The 25,737-nt window shown below is 45.7% G+C and overlaps 1 protein-coding gene across 17 annotated transcripts in view; it reads left to right on the forward strand.

The window, feature by feature from the left end:
- The window catches only part of RIMBP2 (RIMS binding protein 2), a 683,237-nt gene that overhangs the window by 277,641 nt on the left and 379,859 nt on the right, over window positions 1-25,737 (forward strand). For all 17 annotated transcript variants that reach the window (XR_006387405.1, XR_006387406.1, XR_006387407.1 and 14 more), the window contains one exon: window positions 9,088-9,177. Coding sequence is in view for 12 of the 17 variants with exons in the window: in XM_044275630.1 (XP_044131565.1) it covers window positions 9,088-9,177 (90 nt within the window). In the remaining 5 variants the exon portion in view is untranslated. The remainder of the gene's footprint in view (window positions 1-9,087; window positions 9,178-25,737) is intronic.

Consider the following 25,737-nt stretch of genomic DNA (forward strand, 5'->3'; position numbering starts at 1 on the left):
ATTCCAGGTACCTTCTTACACCGCATATGTCACGCACCTCCAAGGTAGGCTTTGTGGGCAGCGGTAGATTTCTGCAGAGGTACATTCCATCCCCTTCCATAGTTATTAAGCCTATTTTTACATGCATTGCCATCTGATCTTCAGTCCTGTCTTTTTGCGTTCTCTTATTTGCATGACATTTTAACTCTGCCCTAGGATACGTCCTGTTAAACAAAGCGAGGCACAGAATAGCATTTTCTTATTAACAGTCCTAAAATGCCATTGTAATGTCCAAAACTGCCACTGAAAGCACCAGAGACATGTCTGACTTAGGGTGGCCATATACATTAGTATAAAACAGGTGATTTTAAACCCAAAAAATTGTTTATTCGGTGGAATTTAACAACAAACGATCATTTTAGCCGTCCTTTGACAGATCATCATCGTCTGTTGTAAACTGTCGCCAGGTTGTCAGACGAAAAATCTTTAGTTCGAAGTTTATGGATGCCCAGTTTCACAGAATATGTATGGCCAGTTTAATCCACTGTAACGACCAGTGTAAACTGACATGTGTATGGCAGTCGGCGGCCTACTTCAGTGTAATGTGTATGGCAGTCGGCGGCCTACTTCATTGTATGGCCAACTATAGGAGCAGAGTGATAAGTAACAGGAAAGCTGGCCGCTGCAGACCTTCTGAATGCCAATGTTCTCAGCCGTGCCAAGCTGCAAGTCCCTCTGTAACAGGCCTTACTGAAGGACACAGACACTGGGCTTAACTAATCCTTTCTGTCAGTTGTCAGTGCTGAATTATAGCCCATCTCAGTTTGTATCTCCTGTTAGGTCGAGAAATATACTGCATTAAACATATCATTAGGCGTTAATGAACTAGGGAGCTGTATACCATACTAGCTGTGCTTCTTGTTAAAGAGGACCTGTCACCACATATGCAGTGCAGTCTGCAGGCAGCATGTCATAGAGCAGGAGGAGCTGAGCAGTGATGTATAGTTTTATTTTTCCAATTAGTCTTCTGACTATTTGCCTTATTTCTTAATATGTGCCTATATTTCCGTTTATGAAACTTAACTTTTATTGTGCTGATTGTTAAATCTCTTCCTAGGCCATTAAACTATTCCCATTAAAATTATCAGTGTGCCGCCTCGTTATTCTTAATCTTATTTTCTAGCACTGTTATTCTTAGTGCTGTAGAGATATGGTGAGAGTCTGGTAGCCGCGCACTGTCTCCAGGCTCTCAATCCTAATTTACTTTCTTTCTACCACATAAGGTTAATCATTTTCTCCCTAACATTCAGGCGGCACTTCTGTGCTAAAAAGAGTCCCTCAAACACTGCACCCCGACATGTTTCGCCAGCTGTTCTGGTGTCTTCAGGGGATCGGACAGTGAGCGTTTGATGGGCGTGGCACGGATCTTTTATAGTTTCCTACTATGATGTCAACGCCATTGTCCTATCAAATATAGCGACACGGTTTATACAAAACTATTATTTCTTATTTGCGCTACTGTTGGTGCCAATACTTTACTTCTCCTCCTCTAATTACCTCCTCCTCCTTTCGAATAACGTCCATACTTGTCCACCAATTCCCGCGCCTGTCCGAGAACTTAGAGCTATTGACATTGCAGTGCGCTCTCTGCGCACACTCCAGAACTTAGAGCTGCAGCTCTAGCTTTTCCCTTTACAGTGTAAGGTAATTTTAATGGGAATAGTTTAATGGTCTAGGAAGAGATTTAATAATCAGCACAATAAAAGTTAAAAGGAAATATAGGCACATATTAAAAAATAAGGCAAATAGTAGCCGGAAGACTGATTGGAAAAATAGTGTAAAGTGCCTTTATATGTGTCTAAACTATGTAGAAAAGATGTATAGTTTTATGGAACAAGTTACAGTATGTATACCAGGGAGGTGTTATCAGTGATAGTATTCCCTGTGTAATGTATTTTGCAGTCCGCAGATTGCAGATACTGTCCGTGCTGCATCCACATTTTTTGTGGTCCCGTTGACTTCAGCAGGTCTGTGGTTCGCATTTTGCAGCCAAGTATGCTTTCCACAAAAGGATCGAACAAGCGAGTGCTGAAGGATGAGAACATTACACAGGCCAATGTAAATTGAATGCGGGAAGAAAAATAACTACCACAGTCGTTCTGTTGATTATCAGCAGTGCATCCCTAATTACACAAGGATGCGCTGCTGATAATCCAGCCTCATTTATCCTGATGAAAGATGTCCACCAGCCGATGAACGAACATTTGCAAGGCTTTAGCAGAGCAAAGGGCATAGGCAAGAGCAGTGTTGTGTGCTCCTGCCTGTACAGTCGTGGCCAAAAGTTTTGAGATTGACACAAATATTAGTTTTCACAAAGTTTTCTGCTAAACTGCTTTTAGATCCTTGTTTCAGTTGTTGTTTTGTGATGTAGTGGAATGTAATTACACTGACTTCATACATTTCAAAGGCTTTTATCGACAATTACATGACATTTATGAAAAAAGTCAGTATTTGCAGTGTTGGCCCTTCTTTTTCAGGACTTCTGCAATTCGACTGGGCATGCTCTCAATCAACTTCTGGGCCAATTCCAGACTGATAGCAACCCATTCTTTCATAATCACTTCTTGTTTGTCCACCCGCCTCTTGAGGATTGACCACAAGTTCTCAATGGGATTAAGATCTGGGGAGTTTCCAGGCCATGGACCCAAAATGTCAAAGTTTTGGTCCCATGCATTGTTCTTCACCAAACTGTTGTTGGATTGTTGGAAGAAGATGCTGTTGGAGGGTATTTTGGTACCATTCTTTATTCATGGCTGTGTTTTTGGGCAAAATTGTGAGTGAGCCCACTCCCTTGGATGAGAAGCAACCCCACACATGAATGGTCTCAGGATGCTTTACTGTTGGCATGACACAGGACTGATGGTAGCGCTCACCTTTTCTTCTCCGGACAAGCCTTTTTCTTATGCTCAAAACAATCGGAAAGAGGCTTCATCGGAGAATATGACTTTGCCCCAATCCTCAGCAGTCCATTCACCATATTTTCTGCAGAAGATCAATCTGTCCCTGATGTTTTTTTGGGAGAGAAGTGGCTTCTTTGCTGCCCTTCTTGACACCAGGCCATCTTCCAAAAGTCTTTGCCTCACTGTGCATGCAGATGCGCTCACACCTGCCTGCTGCCATTCCTGAGCAAGCTCTGCACTGGTGGCACTCCGATCCCGCAGCTGAATCCTCTTTAGGAGACGATTCTGGCGCTTGCTGGACTTTCTTGGACGCCCTGAAGCCTTCTTAACAAGAATTGAACCTCTTTCCTTGAAGTTCTTGATGATCCTATAAATTGTTGATTGAGGTGCAATCTTAGTAGCCACAATATCCTTGCCTGTGAAGCCATTTTTATGCACCGCAATGATGGCTGCACGCGTTTCTTTGCAGGTCACCATGGTTAACAATGGAAGAACAATGATTTCAAGCATCACCCTCCTTTTAACAGGTCAAGTCTGCCATTTTAACCCAATCAGCCTGACATAATGATCTCCAGCCTTGTGCTCGTCAACATTCTCACCTGAGTTAACAAGACGATTACTGAAATGATCTCAGCAGGTCCTTTAATGACAGCAATGAAATGCAGTGGAAAGTTTTTTTTGGGATTAAGTTAATTTTCATGGCAAAGAAGGACTATGCAATTCATCTGATCACTCTTCATAATATTCTGTAGTATATGCAAATTGCTATTATAAAAACTTAAGCAGCAACTTTTCCAATTTCCAATATTTATGTAATTCTCAAAACTTTTGGCCACGACTGTACAGCGCTCACTGCGGCCCCACATGAAATCCATACACCCGTACACTGTCAGTGGTGTACAGGTATGGATTCCAAAGTGCTATAGGCACCTGACCGTTAGGATCCTACTAAGTCACTAAAACAGTAAAATAAATTAATAAAGTGTATTACAAAAATGAATTATGACCCTTTTAGAATATATTTTAATAAATCTATAGACTTTAATTCTGCATGTGTTTCAAACTAAATGTGCAACCTTTAAACTATTTTAAATTTCTAATCTTTTCTATCATTCAGGGCTAATAATTTATATTGAGACACTAAATGCTCCAGATGACTGTACAGTCTTATTCTCGCTATTGGTGAGAGGTCAGAAAACACTGAGCTCTTATGGGGCAATTTGCAGCTCGGCATGTAGTAAATTGATAGGTTGAGTACAAATGGAATTGGGCAGATGTCCACTCAGCAGCGTTAGAGAAAGCGGTGACTTAATCATCTAGACTGGCAAACAATCTATCCAGGGTTGGCAACTCATGCTGGTAGTAAAATGATGAGTTTACGGTAAGCCAGGATGCACACAGCTGACTGCATTCCTTGATCGTGTTTATTGGAAACAATTGAAAATATATAGCAGTGTGTGTGTGTGTGTATATATATATATATATATATATATATATATATACAGTACAGACCAAAAGTTTGGACACACCTTCACATTCAAAGAGTTTTCTTTATTTTCATGACTATGAAAATTGTAGATTCACACTGAAGGCATCAAAACTATTAATTAAAACATGTGGAATTATATACATAACAAAAAAGTGTGAAAGAACTGCAAATATGTCATATTCTAGGTTCTTCAAAGTGGCCACCTTTTGCTTTGATTACTGCTTTGCACACTCTTGGCATTCTCTTGATGAGCTTCAAGAGGTAGTCACCTGAAATGGTCTTCCAACAGTCTTGAAGGAGTTCCAGAGATGCTTAGCACTTGTTGGCCCTTTTGCCTTTACTCTGCTCGATTGGGTTTAGGTCCGGTGACTGTGGAGGCCAGGTCATCTGGTGCAGCACCCCATCACTCTCCTTCATGGTTAAATAGCCCTTACACAGTCTGGAGGTGTGTTTGGGGTCATTGTCCTGTTGAAAAATAAATGATGATCCAACTAAACGCAAACCGGATGGGACAGCATGCCACTGCAAGATGCTGTGGTAGCCATGCTGGTTCAGTATGCCTTCAATTTTTAAAAAAATCCCCAACAATGTCACCAGCAAAGCACCCCCACACCATCACACCGCCTCCTCCATGCTTCACGGTGGGAACCAGGCATGTAGAGTCCATCCGTTCACCTTTTCTGCGTCGCACAAAGACACGGTGGTTGGAACCAAAGATCTCAAATTTGGACTCATCAGACCAAAGCACAGATTTCCACTGGTCTAATGTCCATTCCTTGTGTACTTTAGCCCAAACAAGTCTCTTCTGCTTGTTTCCTGTCCTTAGCAGTGGTTTCCTAGCAGATATTCTACCATGAAGGCCTGATTCACACAGTCTCCTCTTAACAGTGGTTCTAGAGATGTGTCTGCTGCTAGAACTCTGTGTGGCATTGACCTGGCCTCTAATCTGAGCTGCTGTTAACCTGCAATTTCTGAGGCTGGTGACTCGGATGAACTTATCCTCCGCAGCAGAGGTGACTCTTGGTCTTTCTTTCCTGGGGCGGTCCGCATGTGAGCCAGGTTCTTTGTAGCGCTTGATGGTTTTTGTGACTGCACTTGGGGACACTTTCAAAGTTTTCCCAATTTTTCAGACTGACTGACCTTCATTTCTTAAAGTAATGATGGCCACTAGTTTTTCTTTACTTAGCTGCTTTTTTTCTTGCCATAATACAAATTCTAACAGTCTATTCAGTAGGACTATCAGCTGTGTATCCACCTGACTTCTCCACAACGCAACTGATGGCCCCAACCCCATTTATAAGGCAAAAAATCCCACTTATTAAACCTGACAGGGCACACCTGTGAAGTGAAAACCATTTCAGGTGAGTACCTCTTGAAGCTCATCAAGAGAATGCCAAGAGTGTGCAAAGCAGTAATCAAAGCAAAAGGTGGCTACTTTGAAGAACCTAGAATATGACATATTTGCAGTTGTTTCACACTTTTGTTGTTATGTATATAATTCCACGTGTGTTAATTCATAGTTTTGATGCCTTCAGTGTGAATCTACAATTTTCATAGTCATGAAAATAAAGTAAGTAAATAAACTCTTTGAATGAGAAGGTGTGTCCAAACTTTTGGTCTGTACTATATATATTTATATATATATATATATAAACATTACACACAGCCATTTTACAGAAGGGGTGAAAAGGACAAATGTATTGGATCCTCCACTTTCCAGAGCTTCCATCGACTTATGTTCTCCTTCAGACTCCAGAGTCAGGGATTCATGCTGACCACAGGACTGAACATCCAATTATCTCACCCATTTCAGTTTAATTCCATCCTTATACTAGGACTTTTTACAGTCACTTTATAGCAGCACTATTGGGGCGCTTTATGGTGGTATTTTGGGTATTTTAGCCATTTTACAGTGGTATTAGTTGGGCGATCTGTATGCTACTATATGAACCTACAGTAATAACTAACTTCTTAATGGTGATTTTATTGAGTTACTGTGTTGCTCTTAGCAACTACTTTATGGCAGTATTGTTATGGCATATTTAAAAAATCTACTTTATAGCAGTTTTTTTTTTTGGGGGGGGACTTTCAGGGATACTACAGTATTTTTGATGCTGTAAAGTAAACCAAATAATGCAAAGGAAATGTGATTGAATTTTTAATTAGTGTCTAATCAGCATGTAAAACAATGCCTATAAAGGTGAGCAAAATAATGGCAAAAAAATATCATTTTGAATTTATCAACACAGAAAACATTGCTATGTACCATGTTTTCCCCCGTCAATAAACTAATGATTATCATAAAGAGATTGAATTACTGTGACCAAAAATCACCAATTATCTAATACAGTGATTCTCAACCTGCGGTACGCATAACCTAAGGTGTACATGCAGCAGTTTTAGTCTGGACAATTCTGGAAATATTTGCCGGGTTGCAGTCGGCTCTCAGTCAGTCACCATCATAGTTAATGGGGCCGACGGGCATTTAGGCAGTGAAGCTAGCCTTATGCAGGAGGGGCTCCCAAAATTTAACCATATCGCTGTCCTCATTACTGCAATTCAGTGGAATGCTGCTGTGGGGCACAGGAGCAATGTCTCTTTGCCCTGCTGTTCACTCTGATAGGCCACATGCAGTAGGCCTGAAGCCTATCAGAGTCCGAGGCAGGCGGCGTGATGATGTTTTCATCATCATCATCATGACTGCCTATACCGGGCTGCAAGCAGTTCAGGACACAGACCGGTAGAGGCCTGGCACCCCATCAGAGACTGCGGCATGGAGGTGAGTATTATGGGGGTTTGTTTTGTATGGCAGCATGCTGTTGGGCTGCTATAGGGAGTGAGGAGTCATTATTATAAATGGAGAGGAACTTTGGGGACATTAGTAATACAGGCTGCTGTAGAACAGTGCAGTTTTGTCTTATGGCACTTATTATAGAAGGGCATTTTTGTTTTATGGCACACATTATAAGAAGGCATTAGTACTAATGGGCGCACTATAAGGGGGCATTAGCATTACTAGGGCACTATAAAGGGGCAATGTTCTTCTACTTGTGGCACTATAAGGGGGCATTAGTACTACGGGGGCACTATAAGGGTCTTTTATTTTTACTGGTACCAATATAAGAGGTCATTAGTACTACAAGCAGCACTATAAGGGGGTCATTTTTTTCTATTAGGGACACTATAGTGTGGCATCTTTTTCTACTGGCATATAGGAGGGAATTATTACTATTGGGGGTATTATGGTGAACTTTACTACTACTGGGGACACTATAACGTGAATTGTTACCACTGGGGGCATTATAGTGGGGATTTATATTACTGGTAGACCGTGGGGAACATTATTACTTCTATGAGCACTGTGGGGGCATTATTACTTCTGGGGCACAATGGGGGACATTATTACTATTTGGGACACTATTACTAATACGGGCACTCTGGGAGTTAATTATTACTATTGGTGGGATTTTTGGGAGCACTGTGTCGGCACCCTGGCACAGTATCAGGTTGCCACAATTACTTTGGGTGGTGGTGGTGGTGGGGCACTATGCTTACAAAGCTGCTGGGTGCAATAATTTTTTAGGGCACTGTGTGGCAATATATATTGAAGGGGATACCATCTAGGTGGTACTAGTATTTTCAAGGGGACCATCTGTATCTGCAGTATAATGTTGGAGAACACAGTATTATGGGTGGCAGGATGGAATGTTCAAAAGGTGGGGAGGATGATGGAAAAGTAGGAACCTAAGTAGACTGTGTGACAACCTTTGCAAAGAGAAGGCATGGTTGAAAGAAGCCATAATTTCATATTGGTCTGTATGGAGAAGATGAGGAAAGATAACATCAACATCAGAGGAGACATCATTGGATGTAAGAGATGTGTAATACTGTATTCTCATATATGTTTGGTAGTGCTGTAATTTAAAAAGTAATGTGATGTTTGTCATTTTGGCAGTATGATTATTGTTGCATGCTGTGCTATTCTTTCTGTGGAAGGAACATAGGCTTAGAACAGAGCCTAAGACAGCAGTGTGAGAATAGCCTTTTTTGCTAACATTTATCACCTGTTCATTTCCTTGGGGGTACTTGGTTCGAACCTTGTCACTAGGGGGTACTTGTCATGAAAAGTCTGTGTGACAACCTCTGCCATCATGTCATTCTGGTCTGAATTGAGATGATGAGGAAAAAGAACAGAAATATCATAGGAGACGTCATTGGATGTAAGAGATATGTAGTACTGTATTCTCCTATATGTTTGGTAGTGCTGAATGTAATTTAAAAAGTAATGTGATGTCTGTAATTTTGGCAGTATGATTAATGTTGCATGCTGTGCTAATCTTTCTTTCAAATATAAAGGAACATAGGCTTAGAACAGAGCCTAAGACAGCAGCGTGAGAATAGCCTTTTTTGCTAACATTATCACTGTTCATTTCCTTGGGGGTACTCAGGTTCAAACCTCTTGTCACTAGGGGGTACTTGTCATGAAAAAGTTGAGAACCACTGATCTCCTGTAAAACTGTATATACCTTCTTCCTTAAAAGGTACCAGAACATGTACTTCACATCTACATTGCTCTTTACTGTCTTTTTCAAGTATGGTGATCCAAGTTCTTTTAACAAAACTGCCTGTCTGAGTATAACTTGTGTCATTTTTCTCTAGGAAAATGAACTAAAAGATGCAGTTCAAGATAAGAGTCGCTTAAGTCTCCAGTATGCCAGCTTATCCCACAGGGCCTTGCAGTATGACCAGGTAAGTCTTTTTTTCTGATTAATTGTATGAAATTGTTCTTTGTCTTCATTAACGCTGTTATATGTGATGTGTGCAGATTGCAGATCAGCAAAATTAAGGAATTTCTAAAATGGAAATGCTCTTCTATCAATTATAAATTAAAATTACATTCACTAATATGGTTATGCTGAGGTTACACTTGCTGTCACAGAACTATTTTTAGGGCTGTGATTTCGCTGTCAAATAGCACAAGCAAATGTACAGGTACCTACCCAGAAAGATTGTTGTGATGTGATAGCTACTTAGGCTACTTTCACACCTCCTGTCTGAATTCCGGCAGGCTTTTCTGGGAGAGAGCAACACACCTCACAGCAACACAGTTGTGATGACTAAAACCCATTTTTAGTCAGCTTATCTTACTATAACAGTTGTGATGTCATAGCAGTTATCTGACACACAAACTTGTGATATAACCTTTTATTAAAACCCACCTGTGATGTCACAACAGCATAGCTGACTGAACCTCACTTTCCGGTGTTCAGACCACCAGCGATCATCAACTGATGAAATTTCCTAGTGATGTTCCATGACTTTATCAATGGGAATCCCTCTTAAAATAGCACTTCCCAACTACTATACTTTAATTTTGATAATACTTAGTTGGGAAATAGTAGCAGTATCATTTTTACATAAAGCATTTTCCAGCTGATAAAGTAGTATTTGGCTAAAGGAGCATAACTGAGCATCACGATAATGGTCATCAATATCAAAGTCCTAAAAAACCTCTTTAACTCCTTCCCAACTTCCGAATGTTGAGTCTTTAAAGGTCGCACCCGCTCCAGAGCAGAACAGTCACCATAGCCGCTGGCGTTCTGCTGTTTCACACAGTAGATACCCAGGGCTAATGTCTATGATCAGCAATAATACCGATCTCAGGCATTTAATCCATCAGTTTACATTTTTTAAGTATTAAAACAGAAGAAAAACTAAGTACAGATGTAGCCGAGCTAAAATTGACTCTAAAAGCAAAAGGCATAGTGTTATCTCGTGACAAAAGCCTCTGAAATCCATTGAAAAGTTAGTTAACTTTTTCTTGTCAATCTTTACTTTACCCATTAAAGGGGTTGTCTCGCTTCAGCAAATATTATTTATTATGTAGAAGAAGTTAATACAAGGCACTTACTAATGTACTGTTATTATCCATATTGCTTCTTTTGCTGGCTGGATTTATTTTTCCCCTCACCCATGACAGCACCCATGCGACTAGGTCCTCCCATCCAGGACAGGAAACCTGACGAGATAAAAAGGGTCACACCCCCACCACACCTGAGTTCAGGTTTCCTGTCCCCCGGATAGGAGGTACCTAGAGAACTCTTGCTCCTACATTGGGTCCTCACACCAGGGGGCTGGGGAAGGTCCAGGTCTACCTCACCAGGAAGGGACATATCCCATGCAGCATCAGTCTCCTTGGGGAGCAGCTCCCTGAAGCCTGTCTTCCTCCTGCCTCCTCCCAACATCAAGGGGAGCCGCTGTGGCCGCATTCAGGCGGCTCCAGGTCTGGTGCAGCGGGGTGTCTGGCGTCCCTTATCCAAAATGGCAACCGCGAGTCAGGGTGGGCTCTGAGCATGCGTGCCGGGATGGAGCCTCTTCCGGCGTCATGACGTCACTTCCGGTGGCGCGAGGCTGGAGGGGGAGGGCACCTTTTCTGGCTGGATTAGGCTTTTCAGCCTACAGTTAAAAGGAGGCCAAGGCATGCTACAAATGGCAGCAGGAGAAGGCAGCCAGCTCTACATTTGCGCACACAGTGCTGTGCAGGATCCAGTGTCTGGACATAATGTCGGAGCCGGGTGATTCAGGAAGCGCCAATCCCTTGGAACCCTAGAGGCCCACAAGCCTGGCATTGGACCTGAGGAGTGGGGATGTTTTCCTCTTCAAATGGTGAGAAATATCCTTTCCCCAGTCGTCTCCATGACACCACATCCTGAGATTGACTTCCTTCTCATTGGACAGGAAAAACACAGAGAGGTTAAAAACCCCACCCCCTCCCTCCATCGCCTGTGTTTTTCCTGTCCCATCAGGATAGGAAGCCGGAGAGGTACATGGAACTCTAGCTGGGCTCACCTGTTTTTCTTCCAGGCATAGGTCGGATCTGCAGGGCAGCTCTCCCTCCTCCTTCGGGTAAGCCTGTGCTCGGGCGCATTGTCATATGCCCCCCTGCGAAGATCCCCTCTGCGGTGGTCCAGGGGGACTTAATGCAGAGGGAAAAGAAGATTGTGGCGGATCGCACTAGAAGGTGTCCCTTCCGGCCGGCAGGCGGGTGACGTCAGACGGCGGGGGGCAGAGCCAAAGCATCTTGACGTCATCAACATGCGCCGCAGGTCCTGGAAGGGCAAAGGAGACTATAAAAGCCCACAGGACCTGCAGAATGGCGCCCTGCACAGCGCGGCTTTTTCCTATTAGGAGTGCGCACCCTGGAAGCTGTCGGAAGTCAAGATGAGCACCCCCTCACGCCGGGCTCTGGAACCGAGCCTGCAACAAATCCAGGGACTGTGAGTAGCCTGCTCTCAGGCACATGTCTATGTAATGCTGGGTTGGTCTGCTCATCCTTCCCTCCCTTACCTTTCAGGGAGAAAAGGATTCAGCTACTACCACTAAGAAAGCCAGAAAATGTGGTATCTGCTATAAACGACTGTCCAATATAGGGTCTAAACCCCTTTGTAAGGAATGCACATCCAATGTCGTTAAATCAGAATCTTCCAGCTTCCTTGAAGGAAAAACGCAGTCTTTCCAGTACCAGATAGTGTCCAGAATTTGATATGTTCTGAGTGGGAGAAACCAGACAAAGGATCCTTTTTTCCAAGGGGGATTAAAAGACGTTACCTGTTTAGCCCAGGTGACTGCACTGACTGGGAAACCATCCCTAAAGTAGACGCACCAGTAGCTAAGGTGGCTAAACATACAGCTCTACCCTTTGAGGATTCAGCACAACTAAAAGATCCGCTAGATCGGAAAGCAGAAAGTCTTTTAAGAAAGACCTGGGAGGCAACAGCGGCCCTTCTCAAACCAGGAGTAGCTTCAACCTGTGTAGCAAGAACATTAAACTTATGGCTAGAGCAACTAGAAATCCGACTAGTCAATAAAACGCCACACGACCAGATATTGGAGAGCTTGCCCTTATTGAAGATGGCAACCTCTTTTTTAGCAGACGCAGCAGCAGAGTCAAACTGTCCGCTCGGACAGCCGTTTTATCTGACATGGCGAGACAGGCTTTATGGCTTAAAGCTTGGTCAGGAGACATTACTTCCAAAAATAAACTAATCACGCTCCCCTTCCACGGTCAATACGTCTTTGGATCGGACCTTGACAAAATCTTAGAGAAGGCTACTAATAGGAAAAGGGGATTCCCAGAAGAAAGATACAAACAAAAAAGACAGTTTTCTCGTGACCAACACTATCAACCCGAAAATAAGAAAGATAAAGGGAAGTTCGGAAGGTGTAGCTATGCAAAAGGAGGCGGGGAAGAAATTTCCTTTTCAACCTGAATCGAGCAGAATCCTCCTCCACCAATACCAAACAATGACGCCATACCAGTAGGAGGAAGGCTCAGCTCCTTTCAAAAATCTTGGGAGCACTTAACAAACAATGTGTGGATATTAAACATTGTAGAAGAGGGTTACAGAATAGAGCTAATCTCTCCCCCTCCACAAAAATTTGTTATTACTACCCTTCCTACATGTCAAATTGGTACCTTAAAAAACAACATAACAGATTTGTTAAGCTTGGCCGCAATAGAACCTGTCCCAGAAGACCAGATAGGACTAGGATTCTATTCCCGTCTCTTTATTGTAAAAAAAAACTAATGGGAAATCCAGAGTGATAATAAACTTAAAATACCTAAACAGATTTGTCAAGTACCAAAAATTCTAAATGGAAACTCTAAAGTCGTCAGTAAAGCTTATAAAAAAGGACGCAGTAATGGCCACAATAGACTTAAGGGATGCCTATTATCATGTCCCGATACACAGGTAAACAAGGAAATTCCTGAGGTTTGCATAGAGTTAAAGGGACACATTCAACATTTTCAATTCAAGTGTCTCCCTTTTGGGATCTCCTCAGCTCCAAGAACCTTTACAAAGGTAATGGCAGAAGCCATAGCAAGTCTAAGAGAAAGAGCAATCTGCGTGATCCCTTATCTGGACGACCTGTTAGTAGTTGCAGACAGATGGAACAGATCCCAAACGACTCTAGAAAAACAAATATTTTTAGTATTAACTTTTCACTGTTTGTATCCCTTTGAACTTCCACCCATAAGGTTTCCACATCCTCACCCACAATTGCCTCTTTCACACTTGTCTTCGGATCACTCCTCACAGGCACACGCCACCTCCTTTTCTATTGACCCTGTCTTTCCTAAATAGTGTAAAACCCTCAATATTTACAGCCCAGTCATGCGAAGAATCCAACCATGTCTAAGCCACACCAACTACATTTATGTGTTCTCCTAGTACCATAGCCTCCAGCTCCCCCATTTTTCTAGCTAGACTTCTGGCAAATTACTGTACTATTACCTGTAAAGTGAATATCTGGGATTTTCGGGTTACCTTGGTTGATGTTTGTATGTAACAGGTTCTTGTTACCAGCAGTTCTATTTTACATCGGTGTATAGTTCTGCCCAGTCTTCTCCCTACTTTCCGCACTAACCCCAGCCCCCACTAAATCCCCACTGTCCCCTCCTATATCCCACTTTCTATCTACACTATCTACCCCCTTATTAGTATGAGTCCCCACCCTACCCCCAGATCCTAGTTTAAAAGCCCTCCGGCCATCTAACCATTTTTTCCCACAGGGCAGTTGCACCCTCCCCATTAAGGTGCAGCCCGTCCCTACTGTAGAGCCTGTAACCGACAGAGAAGTCAGCCCAGTTCTCCATGAACCCAAACCCTTCCCTCCTGCACCAGCTTCTGAGCCTCTTATTTAACTCCCTAAGCTCCCGTTGTCTCTCTGGTGATACTCGTGGCACTGGTAGTATTTCTGAAAACACTACCTCGGAGGTCCTGGACTTGAGCTTCTCTCCTAGTTTCCTAAAATCATTTTAAGGACCTTCCATCTCCCCCTGACTTTGTCATTGGTGCCAATGTGTACTATGACTGCCGGGTCTTCCCCAGCCCCACCCAGAAATTTGTCAATCCGATCTGCAATATGCCGAAACCAAGCACCTGGAAGACAACACACTGTTCGGCATTCACGGTCTCGGCAACAGATGACCCTGTCTGTCCTCCTAATAATAGAGTCCCCTACCACCAGCATCTGTTTAGCCTTTGCTGCACTCCTTTTCCCATGCTTTCTGCAGCGGTCACCCTCCTGGTTGCTCGGAGAAACGCCCTGCTGAAATGTTGCTGGCCCTGGGCTTTCATCCCTATTATCAGGAATATTTACTAAGGCGTTCCAGCTCAGGACTAGCCTCCCTGGCACTTTTCCCTCTACCTCTTCTTCCTACATTAACCCAACTGCTGACCTGATAGTCCTAATCTTGCCCTCCTCCTCCCACCTCCATTTCACTGACCCCAGCCAGTGCCTGCAGAGTGAGGTCTAAGCCTCTCTCCAGTTTTGCAATGCCCTTAAGTATTTCAAGCTGCTTATTTAGATCCAAGATCTGGGCTTCCAAATATGCAACATGATTGCATCTAGTGCAAATGTATTAAACCTCAAATGGCTCTTCAAAGCACGCATACATTGCACAGGACACACACTTAGTAGCATTGTCCATGGAGCACATGTTTAAATGGAGATGAACAGTAAAGAAGGAAAACAGTAAATATGTTAGAATTCGACCCTCTCTGCTGTAGTTGGAGGACTATCTAGAATCAAGCCAACAACACACAAGGGAAATCTATGAAACCTTAGTTTCTTGCTCCTCAGTGGCGTCTCTAGCTTTTACATTTTGGGGGGGCACACTGGGGGCCAGGACAAAAGTAAGGGGGGGCAGCTATAACGATACATTTACACAAGTATGGTTAGAAATGCTGCTATACTTTACCCAATAGCTAAAACCGCAACAGGGAAGAAAAGTCCTGCTGTCTGTTGTTTAAAAAAAAAAAAAAAACAATCACTCAGAGTTCAACATGTCCTAGCTGCCTGGGCATGCTGAAATTACTCCTGAGTCAGAGGTAAGTCCCCTTCTCTTTGTCACATGGATAGTATCGCTATCGGCGAGCACCTGAAGTACTTGTACAAAGACAATATCTGTAACAAAAATAGAGGCACAAAGGAAATGGAAAATTGTGTGCAAATATTACTCCTAAATAACTACTGTGTAAGGAATACCTTCAGTTTTATGCATACCTTTGCAGTCTTCCCTTCTTTTCTGCAGGGGAGCATCAAGCTCTTATGGGCTCACCACACTGAAGTTGAGCCTCACCCACTACCCTTTCACGATACAAGAGTTTGTGTCCCAGGGTTTTATCTTGTGTGCTTTGGACCTTCAGCAATTATTTAAAAAAATTAAGTAAATAAAAAAAATATATATATATATATACATTTGAATAGCGTATCCCTGTTTACAGTAGAAGAGCAGGGGTTCCTGTCAAAATGATAGGAGTTTCTGCACTTTAATGTTATTCTAAGTGCAAAAGGTATGCCAACTCTAGATGGGCCTGTGACCATCTGTACTGCAGCATAGTATAACTGTCAGTATATTATGACAGTTTGCCTGTGAGATCCACTGGCTTCCTGTTGCCATGGCAACCAGACAGGTTCTGCCACAAATCTTGAGGTGCAGTGAGAATGCAGGACGTATGCATACGTACAGTTGTGTGAACATTGCAGCTGCAAGGACATAGGCATACATCCTGAAGTAAGAAGGGGTTAAAGGGTTTTTCCCCCATCTCATTAAGTTATATATATCCACAGTATAGGCGATAACAAGCAGATAGGTGGGAGTCTGACTGCTTAAACCCCTGCCGATCCTGAGAATGTAGACATGCATAGGGAATGGATGGAGTGGTGGACACGCAGGTGCAATCTGCACCATTCACTCCAGGCACAATTATGTCCCATTCTCGGGATTGGTGGGGTCCCCAGTGGTCAGACCCCCATCTACTGCTTTAGCTTATAGAGCAGTGGTCTCCAAACTGTGGAGCTCCAGATATTGCAAAACTACAACTCCCAGCATGCCTGGACAGCCAACGGGAGTTGTAGTTCACTGAGGGCAGTGATACAGCTGAATGCACAGCTGCTGGCCAAGTGCATAAGTACCTAAAGCTCCTAGCATTAAGTAATGCTGAGAGCATCAGATCATTATGATCTGCTGATGGCACTGTTATGGGGGATGAGATATCTGTAGATGACACTGTTATGGGGGAATGGGGATCTGGGGATGGCACTGTTATAGGGGGGATCTGTGGATGACACTTATGGGGGGATCTGTAGATGACACTGTTATGGGGGGATCTGTGGATGGAAATGTTATGGGGGGATCTGTGGATGGCACTGTTATGGGGGGATCTGTGGATGGCACTGTTATTGGGGATCTGTGGATGACACTATTATAGAAGGGGATCTGTGGATGGCACTGTGTCATGGAACCATGAACCAGACGTACAACAAGAGATAAGTGGAAATAAGAAGGCTTTATTGAAAATCAAGCTGTAAGCAAAAGTCCAAACGGATGGCTAAACCGAAGCAGGGTCTACGTAGACAGAGGTCAGGAACCAGAAGGGTAGTCAGACGAAGCCAGGATCAGGAACCAACGGGGTAGTTAGACGAAGCCAGAATCAGGAACCAACGGGGTAGTCAGACGAGGCCAGGATCAGGAACCAGAAGCAGCAGCAGTCTTAGAAGCATGTGAACACAGGAGGACCAAGCAAGGAACTGAAGCCACAGACCTCCTATATATATGAGCTAGGCATCCAGCTCCTCCCAGTGGGAAGGAGAAGCCGCAGGGTGGGAGGCTACAAGAAACCCAGAAACCAAGATGGCCGCCAGCACATGTCAAACGAAGGAGAACAGTAAGAAGGTAAGACCATGACAGTACCTCCCCCTCAAGGGCCCCTCCTCCGCGGAGTAAGGAACGGTTTCTGAGGGAAGCGTGCGTGGAAGGCTCGGAGCAAAGCAGGAGCATGGACATCTGCGGAGGGAACCCAGGAACGCTCCTCTGGACCATAACCACGCCAATGGACCAAAAACTGCAACCGACCGCGGACCAGGCGTGAGTCCAGGATATTGCTCACCTCATATTCCTCATGATTGCCCACTTGGACCGGACGGGGCCGAGGAACCGAGGAAGTGAAACGATTACACACCAATGGCTTCAACAGGGAGACATGAAACACGTTGGAGATCCGCATGCCAGGAGGAAGCGCAAGGGCATAGGCTACCGGGTTTACCCTGCGAAGCACTCGGAAGGGACCAACAAAGCGAGGCGCCAGCTTGGGAGTGGGCACTCGAAGGTTGAGGTTGCGGGTGGACAACCATACACGGTCTCCGACCTGGTAGGAAGGAGCGGGCGCTCGTCTGCGATCAGCCTGGAGTCTCTGGCGCTGCGCAGAGACCTCAAGGGACCTCTGGATCTGTACCCAAGAAGCACGTAGGACGGAAAGGTGATCCTCCACAGCCGGAATATCCTGGGGAGAGAATACCTCCGGTAACACGGCAGGTTGGAACCCATAATTGGCCATGAAGGGAGACGTCCCAGAGGAAGAGTTCACCGCCGTGTTCCTGGCAAACTCAGCCCAAGGCAGGAGGTCAACCCAATTGTCTTGGTGATCGGAGACATAGCAACGAAGGAATTGCTCCAAGGCCTGATTGGATCGTTCTGCGGCCCCATTGGACTGAGGGTGGTAGGCCGAGGAGAAAGAGAGATGAATCCCCAACTGGGAGCAAAAGGCGCGCCAGAACCTGGACACAAACTGACTCCCCCGATCCGACACAATCTCCTTGGGCAAACCGTGCAACCGGAAGACCTCCCTGGCGAAAATCGTGGCCAACTCTTGTGCAGAGGGTAACTTCTTGAGAGGAACACAGTGGCACATTTTGGAAAACCGATCCACAATCATGAGAATGACCGTATGGCCTCGGGATGCAGGGAGGTCCACAATGAAATCCATCCCCAGGTGTGACCATGGGCGCTCCCCGGTGGCTATGGGTTGCAAAAGGCCCAACGGAAGGTGCCGAGGGGACTTACTCTGGGCACAAACGGAGCATGCCGCTACATATGCGGCGATGTCGGAACGTAGAGAAGGCCACCAGAACAGACGTGAAACAGCCCAGGACAGCTGATTCTTTCCAGGATGCCCCGCGGCCTTGGAGTTATGGTAGGTTCGCAACAACCGAGTGCGCAACTCCTCAGGCACAAAACACCTGCCGTTGGGTCTCCCAGAGGGAGCACCAGATTGAGCCGCCAAAATCTGCTCACCCAGGGGAGAGGTCAGGCTGGTGCGAATGGCGGCCAGGATCTGATTCGGAGGTATGACCGAAGTCGGAATCGACTCCTCCCCGGACAGCTCGGAGTACTGCCGTGATAAGGCATCCGCTCTGATGTTCTTGGAACCGGGTAGGTAGGAGACCACGTAATTAAAACGTGACAAGAACAGAGCCCATCTGGCCTGACGTGGTGTCAATCTCTTGGCCTCAGAAAGGTAGGTCAGATTCTTGTGGTCCGTCAGGATGAGAACCGGAACCACCGAACCCTCGAGCAAGTGCCTCCATTCTTTAAGGGCCTGCACGATGGCCAATAACTCCCTGTCACCAATCTGATAGTTGCACTCCGCGGAAGACAGTTTCCGGGAGTAAAACCCACAAGGAAGCAGAGGACCCTCTGGTGTTCTACGCTGAGACAGAAGGGCGCCTACTCCCGTCTCAGACGCGTCCACCTCGAGGACAAAGGGCAACCCAGGGTTGGGATGCGACAGAATCGGAGCCGACACAAAGGCGGACTTTAGAGCCTCAAAAGCTCGGATGGCCTCGAGCGGCCAGACCTGGAAATTACTGCCCTTCCTGGTCAGATCCGTGAGAGGCTTGGCTAGCATAGAAAAGTCCCTGATGAACTTCCGATAATAATTGGCGAAGCCCAAAAAGCGCTGCAGGGCACGGAGACCACTGGGCTGGGGCCACTGTAAGACAGCCGAAACCTTCTCAGGATCCATGGAGAACCCCTCAGCGGAAATGATGTAACCTAAGAAGGTTACCTGGGATCGGTGAAATTCGCATTTCTCAAGCTTACCGAACAGCCTGTTCTCTCGTAACCGTTGCAACACTCGTCTGACATCCATAATGTGGGCCTCCATGGATTCAGAATATACCAAGATGTCATCCAAATAGACCACCACACACTGCTGCAACAGGTCACGGAAAACATCGTTGATGAATTCCTGGAAGACTGCGGGCGCATTGCACAACCCAAAGGGCATAACCAAGGATTCATAATGACCGGTCCTGGTGTTAAACGCGGTCTTCCACTCATCGCCCGCCTTGATCCTTACCAGGTTATATGCCGCCCTCAGGTCGAGTTTGGTAAAGACCGTGGCCCCTTTGAGGCGATCGAACAGCTCGGAAATCAAGGGTATCGGGTAAGCGTTCTTGATCGTGATGCGATTGAGACCCCTGTAATCGATGCAAGGCCTCAACTCACCGCCCTTCTTTTTCACAAAGAAAAATCCAGCCCCTGCCGGGGACGAGGATTTGCGAATGTGTCCGCGTGAAAGCGCCTCCCTCACGTACTCCTCCATGGCCTCATTCTCCGCTACCGACAGTGGATAGACTTTGCCACGAGGAGGAACGGCACCAGATTGTAACTCTATGGCACAATCGTATGGGCGGTGCGGAGGTAGGGCAACCGCGCGCACCTTATCGAATACATCCCGGTACTCTTCGTATTCAGGAGGCAACAGAGAGTCCGAGGAAGTACACAGCAACTTGACAGGCCCATGGATGCAACTAGCCCCACACTGCGGTGACCACGAGAGGATCTCGGCCGATCTCCAATCGAAAGTCGGATTATGCTTCTGGAGCCAGGGGTACCCCAAGACCACCGAGTAGTGTGGAGACGAAATCACCTGGAGACAGACCGACTCTCTGTGAACGGCACCAATGGCTATCCCCACTGGAAGGGTCTCATGAGTCACGTGTGGCGGCAGAAGGGGTCTGCCGTCTATCGCCTCAAGAGCCAGTGGGGAACCTCGAGGCTGCAGAGGAATGGAATTGGCGGCAGCGAACACACTATCAATGAACAAACCACCAGCACCAGAGTCCACCAACGCCTGGGTCGTCACCGAGCCCCCGACCCAGGAGAGGACAACAGTGATCAGTGGTTTGTCAACACGGGAAACCGGGGACGAGGAGACTCCACCCAAGATCTGCCCCCGACAGGATCTCAGGTGCGAGCGTTTCCCGGACGGTTCGGACATGCCAACCGAAAATGCCCACCGAGACCACAGTACATGCATCGGCCCTCGCGTCTCCGGAGTACCCTCTCCCCCTCGGACAGGCGAGCAAACCCCAGCTGCATGGGTTCACCCCCAGACAAGTCATCCCCAGGAGGCGTGGGAGGAGAGGGAGGCACGGGTGGGACAGCAAACGTAGGCGCCAATCTGTTAGAAGACCTCCGCAGGCTCTCCTTAAAGGAAGGTCTCTCCCTGAGTCTGGTGTCAATCAAAATCAGGAAAGAAATAAGAGACTCGAGCTCCACTGGTAGGTCCTTAGCTGCAACCTCATCCTTCAAGGCATCCGAGAGACCATGAGAGAAAGCAGCGACCAGAGCCTCATTATTCCAGCCCACCTCTGCTGCCAGGGTACGAAACTCAATGGCGTATTCAGCTACGGATCGTGAACCCTGTCTGATGGACATAAGGAGCTTCGCAGCAGAGGCAGCACGAGCCGGCACATCGAATACCTTCCGAAGAGAAGCAACAAAACCGGAAAACTCGGCAACCACCGGATTGTTGTTCTCCCATAAAGGGCTGGCCCAGGCCAAGGCCTTGTCCGAGAGCAGCGAGATCAAGAAGCCCACCTTTGATCTCTCAGTAGGAAAGGCATGTGGCAGCAACTCGAAATAAATGCCCACCTGGTTAAGGAAACCTCGGCACTGAGTTGGCTCTCCCCCAAAGCGCTGTGGAAGGGGGGCAGAACCGGTCATACCCCGAGACACCGCAGGCGCAGCAACAGGTGTCGGGGTAGACTCTGGCGCAACAACCGGAGCGGCAGTAGGAGCGGGCCCAGGAGCGACAACCGACCCATCGGCAACGGAAGCGAAATGAGCCGTGCGTTCAAGCAGGGTTTGCAACGCCACAGCGAACCGACCCAACAGGTGATCCTGCTGATCAAGTCTGGCAACCAGCGTAGGTAGCGAGGATGGCCCTGTACCGTCAGAATTCATGGCTTGGTCCTAATGTCATGGAACCATGAACCAGACGTACAACAAGAGATAAGTGGAAATAAGAAGGCTTTATTGAAAATCAAGCTGTAAGCAAAAGTCCAAACGGATGGCTAAACCGAAGCAGGGTCTACGTAGACAGAGGTCAGGAACCAGAAGGGTAGTCAGACGAAGCCAGGATCAGGAACCAACGGGGTAGTCAGATGAGGCCAGGATCAGGAACCAGAAGCAGCAGCAGTCTTAGAAGCATGTGAACACAGGAGGACCAAGCAAGGAACTGAAGCCACAGACCTCCTATATATATGAGCTAGGCATCCAGCTCCTCCCAGTGGAAAAGGAGAAGCCGCAGGGTGGGAGGCTACAAGAAACCCAGAAACCAAGATGGCCGCCAGCACATGTCAAACGAAGGAGAACAGTAAGAAGGTAAGACCATGACACACTGTTATAGGGGAATCTGTGGATGACACTGTTATGGAGAGGGATCTGTGGATGACACTGTTATGGGGGGATCTGTGGATGACACTGTTATGGGGGGGATCTGTGGATGACACTGTTATGGAGAGGGATCTGTGGATGACACTGTTATGGAGAGGGATCTGTGGATGACACTGTTATGGAGAGGGATCTGTGGATGACAATGCTATGGGGGGTCTGTGGATGACACTTTTGGGGGGGATCTGTGGATGACACTTTTATGGGGGAGGGATCTGTTGATGACACTTATGGGGGTTATCTGTAGATGACACTTATGGGGGGATCTGTAGATGACACTGTTATGGGGGGGGGGGGGATCTGTGGATGACACTGTTATGGTGGGGGGAAGGATCTGTGCCACTCTGTAGATGACACTGTTATTAGGGGGGGGGGGGGTCCCAGGATGACACTGCTATGGGGAATCTGTGGATGACCCATACCATATATAGCATCTTATGCTATATGTGTCACCCACAGATCCACCCCATGACAGTGTCATCCTGGGATCCCCCGCCTATAACAGTGTCATCTACAGAGTGGCACAGATCCTTCCCCCCACCATAACAGTGTCATCCACAGATCCCCCACCACCACCATAACAGTGTCAGCCACAGATCCTCCTCCCCACCACCACCATAACCTTGTCATCCACAGATTCCCCCCCCCCCCATAACAGTGTCATCCACAGACCACAGATCCTCCTCCCCGACACTCACATTTTTAAACAGTAAACACTGTAATCCATATCCTGCAGACAGTAACTTTAACTTTTAAATCAGGAAGGAAGATTCAGCGGCCGCTCTCAGATCTCTCTAGTTAGTACCTTACTCTCTCAGCTAGCTTCGGTAGGGCCAGGCTTAGGCTACATACAGCATACAGGCAGTGCGCGGGCTGCGCTCACAGTGACGTCACATGCCTGCGCCGCCTAGTGGGAGTAGCAGGCGCGCTGCCCGCACTGACTGTAGTTGACTTATTACCATACCAATCGACAGCGAACACTGATTTCTGCACTGGTCAGACTACTGGGGATGGGGGGAGAGAGGATACGGAATCGAAGTTTAGAAGAAATGTACAGTACACACCTGTGACGAGCGTTTCAGTCCGGCCCTGCCTGCAGCACACCAAAATGAATGGGGGCACATTTTAGTTGAGGGGACACATGGGGGGGCACAGTGTGATGTAGGAGGGGCCGTGGTCCCCTCTGGACCCCCCTGGCGACTCCACTGTTGCTCCTTGTCTTAAGCTCCGGTTCTTTAAACTCCACTTATTCACAAGCCCACTTAGTACAGTAAGCCCAGGTAGAGAATGAACGTCCGGCATCCCCGATCGCCCCTCAGGGGAACGCATCAGGGCCCGGGAGTTCCTTGCTGCCAGCAAGAGCTGATTTAAATGCCGTTGTCAAAATTGACCATGGCATCTGAAGGGTTAAATGTCTGAGATTATATATGCCTAATAGATAGTATGGTACAGTATAGACCTAATAGTCAGATACCTATGGCAGACATGAGGACAATAAAATTAAATCGCGGAGATGTGAACATTTGATAATAGCGTTTGTTTGGGGTTAAATTATTTGAGAAAAAGGGATGCGTTTGGATGCGTTTTTCATGCGCATGATAAAAAACTTTCCTAGCAACCATCAGTGTGAAAAACGCATTGCATCTGCACTTGCTTGCGGATGCAATGCGTTTTTCACTGAAGCCCCATTCACTTCTATGGGGCCAGGGCTGCGAGAAAAATGCAGACTATAGAACATGCTGCGTTTTTCACGCAACGCAGAACTGATGCGTGAAAATAAACGCTCATTTACACAGACCCATTGAAATAAATGGGTCAGAATTCGGTGCGGGTGCTATGCGTTCACTCCACACATTGCACCTGCGCGGAAAACTCGATTGTGTGAACGCCCCCTAAGAGACTGCAAACAAGTACTTTCACTACGTAAAACCCAAGCTTCTGTGTTGTAGTTTATTTTGCTACAAGTGTTATAGTAAGAAAACCTATCATTTTCTATTGTGGTTTATTGTGTTATTTCATATTGTATTATTTCTTTAGTAGCACTTTATCTTGATCTAGTCTATAATTTTAGCGTTAAAGTATACTTATGAGTATAACCGCCTGGTAGAACAAAGCCAAACTTTGTACAGAAATATGTTGCATAAAGGTTTTAACCTCTTGATTTTTGTTTCGCTCCCTGCCTTTCCAGAACCATATCTTTTTTATTTTTCTGTTCACATAGCTGTATAAGGGCTTGTTGTTTTGCAGGTCAAGTTGTACTTTCTAATATCACTATTTAAGATGTCATGGAAAGCTAGAAAAAAATGAAATTCTGCCAGTTTTACTGGGCTTGTTTTTTTGGGTGTTTCCTTTCCTTTTTCTTATGTTAAAATAATAAAACATATTATTTTTTCTTTTCATTTCATATTCTGGCCCCATAACTTATTTTTTTTTTATAGTCACATCTATGATGCTGTGTGGGGACTATTTATTTTTAGGGTCAATCTGTATTTTTTATTAATACCATTTTTTTTTTTAATCTTCTTTTTTTCTTTTTTCTTTTTCCTTTTTTTTACCACCCTAGGGAACTAGAATATATGATCTTCAGATCACTTTTAGCTTGCATTGCTGTGAATTAGCACTGCAATGTAAGCCCCATTTGCTGTTATCCTATGGAGCCCTGCCACCTTCAGTCCTCCATAGCAACTAGAGGTCTGATACACTAGGTTTCTTCAGAGAGCCCCAGCACATCAGAGCAAACAAACAGATTCCTCCAAACGGTGCGTGCCATTCCGATTGGTGCATTGCATCCAGGTCACATTTGACCACAGCATCTGAGGGGTTGAATTTCTGTGACTGGCATTATTGCTGATTTTAAACATTAGCCCCAGGCCTATGCTGTTTCAAACAGCAGAAACCTGGCGGCTGTGGCACCAGCGGGCCCCATATATATATACAAAGAAAAAACAAACAAGCCTCACCCAATACTGTATAGGGAATGTATACACAAACTATGTAACATAGTAACATAGTACATAAGGCCAAAAAAAGACATTTGTCCATCCAGTTCGGCCTGTTATCCTGCAAGTTGATCCAGAGGAAGGCAAAAAACCCCTGTGAGGTAGAAGCCAATTTTCCTCACTTTAGGGGAATAAAAATTCCTTCCCGACTCCAATCAGGCAATCAGAATAAATCCCTGGATCAACGATATCTCTCTAGTAGCTATAGCCTGTAATATTATTACGCTCCAGAAATACATCCAGGCCCCTCTTGAATTCCTTTATTGTACTCACCATCACCACCTCCTCAAGCAGAGAGTTCCATAATCTCACTGCTCTTACCGTAAAGAATCCTCTTCTATGTTTGTGTACAAACCTTCTTTCCTCCAGACGCAGAGGATGTCCCCTCGTCACAGTCACCGTCCTGGGAATAAATAGATGACGGGATAGATCTCTGTACTGACCCCTGATATATTTATACATATTAATTAGATATCCTCTCAGTCGTCTTTTTTCTAAAGTGAATAACCCTAATTTTGATAATCTTTCAGGGTACTGTAGTTGCCCCATTCCAGTTATTACTTTAGTTGCCCTCCTCTGGACCCTCTCCAGCTCTGCTATGTCTGCTTTGTTCACTGGAGCCCAGAACTGTACACAGTACTCCATGTGTGGTCTGACTAATGATTTGTAAAGTGGTAGGACTATGTTCTCATCACGGGCATCTATGCCCCTTTTGATGCAACC

This window comes from Bufo gargarizans, chromosome 1, assembly GCF_014858855.1.
Source record: "Bufo gargarizans isolate SCDJY-AF-19 chromosome 1, ASM1485885v1, whole genome shotgun sequence".
Lineage (NCBI taxonomy): Eukaryota > Metazoa > Chordata > Amphibia > Anura > Bufonidae > Bufo > Bufo gargarizans.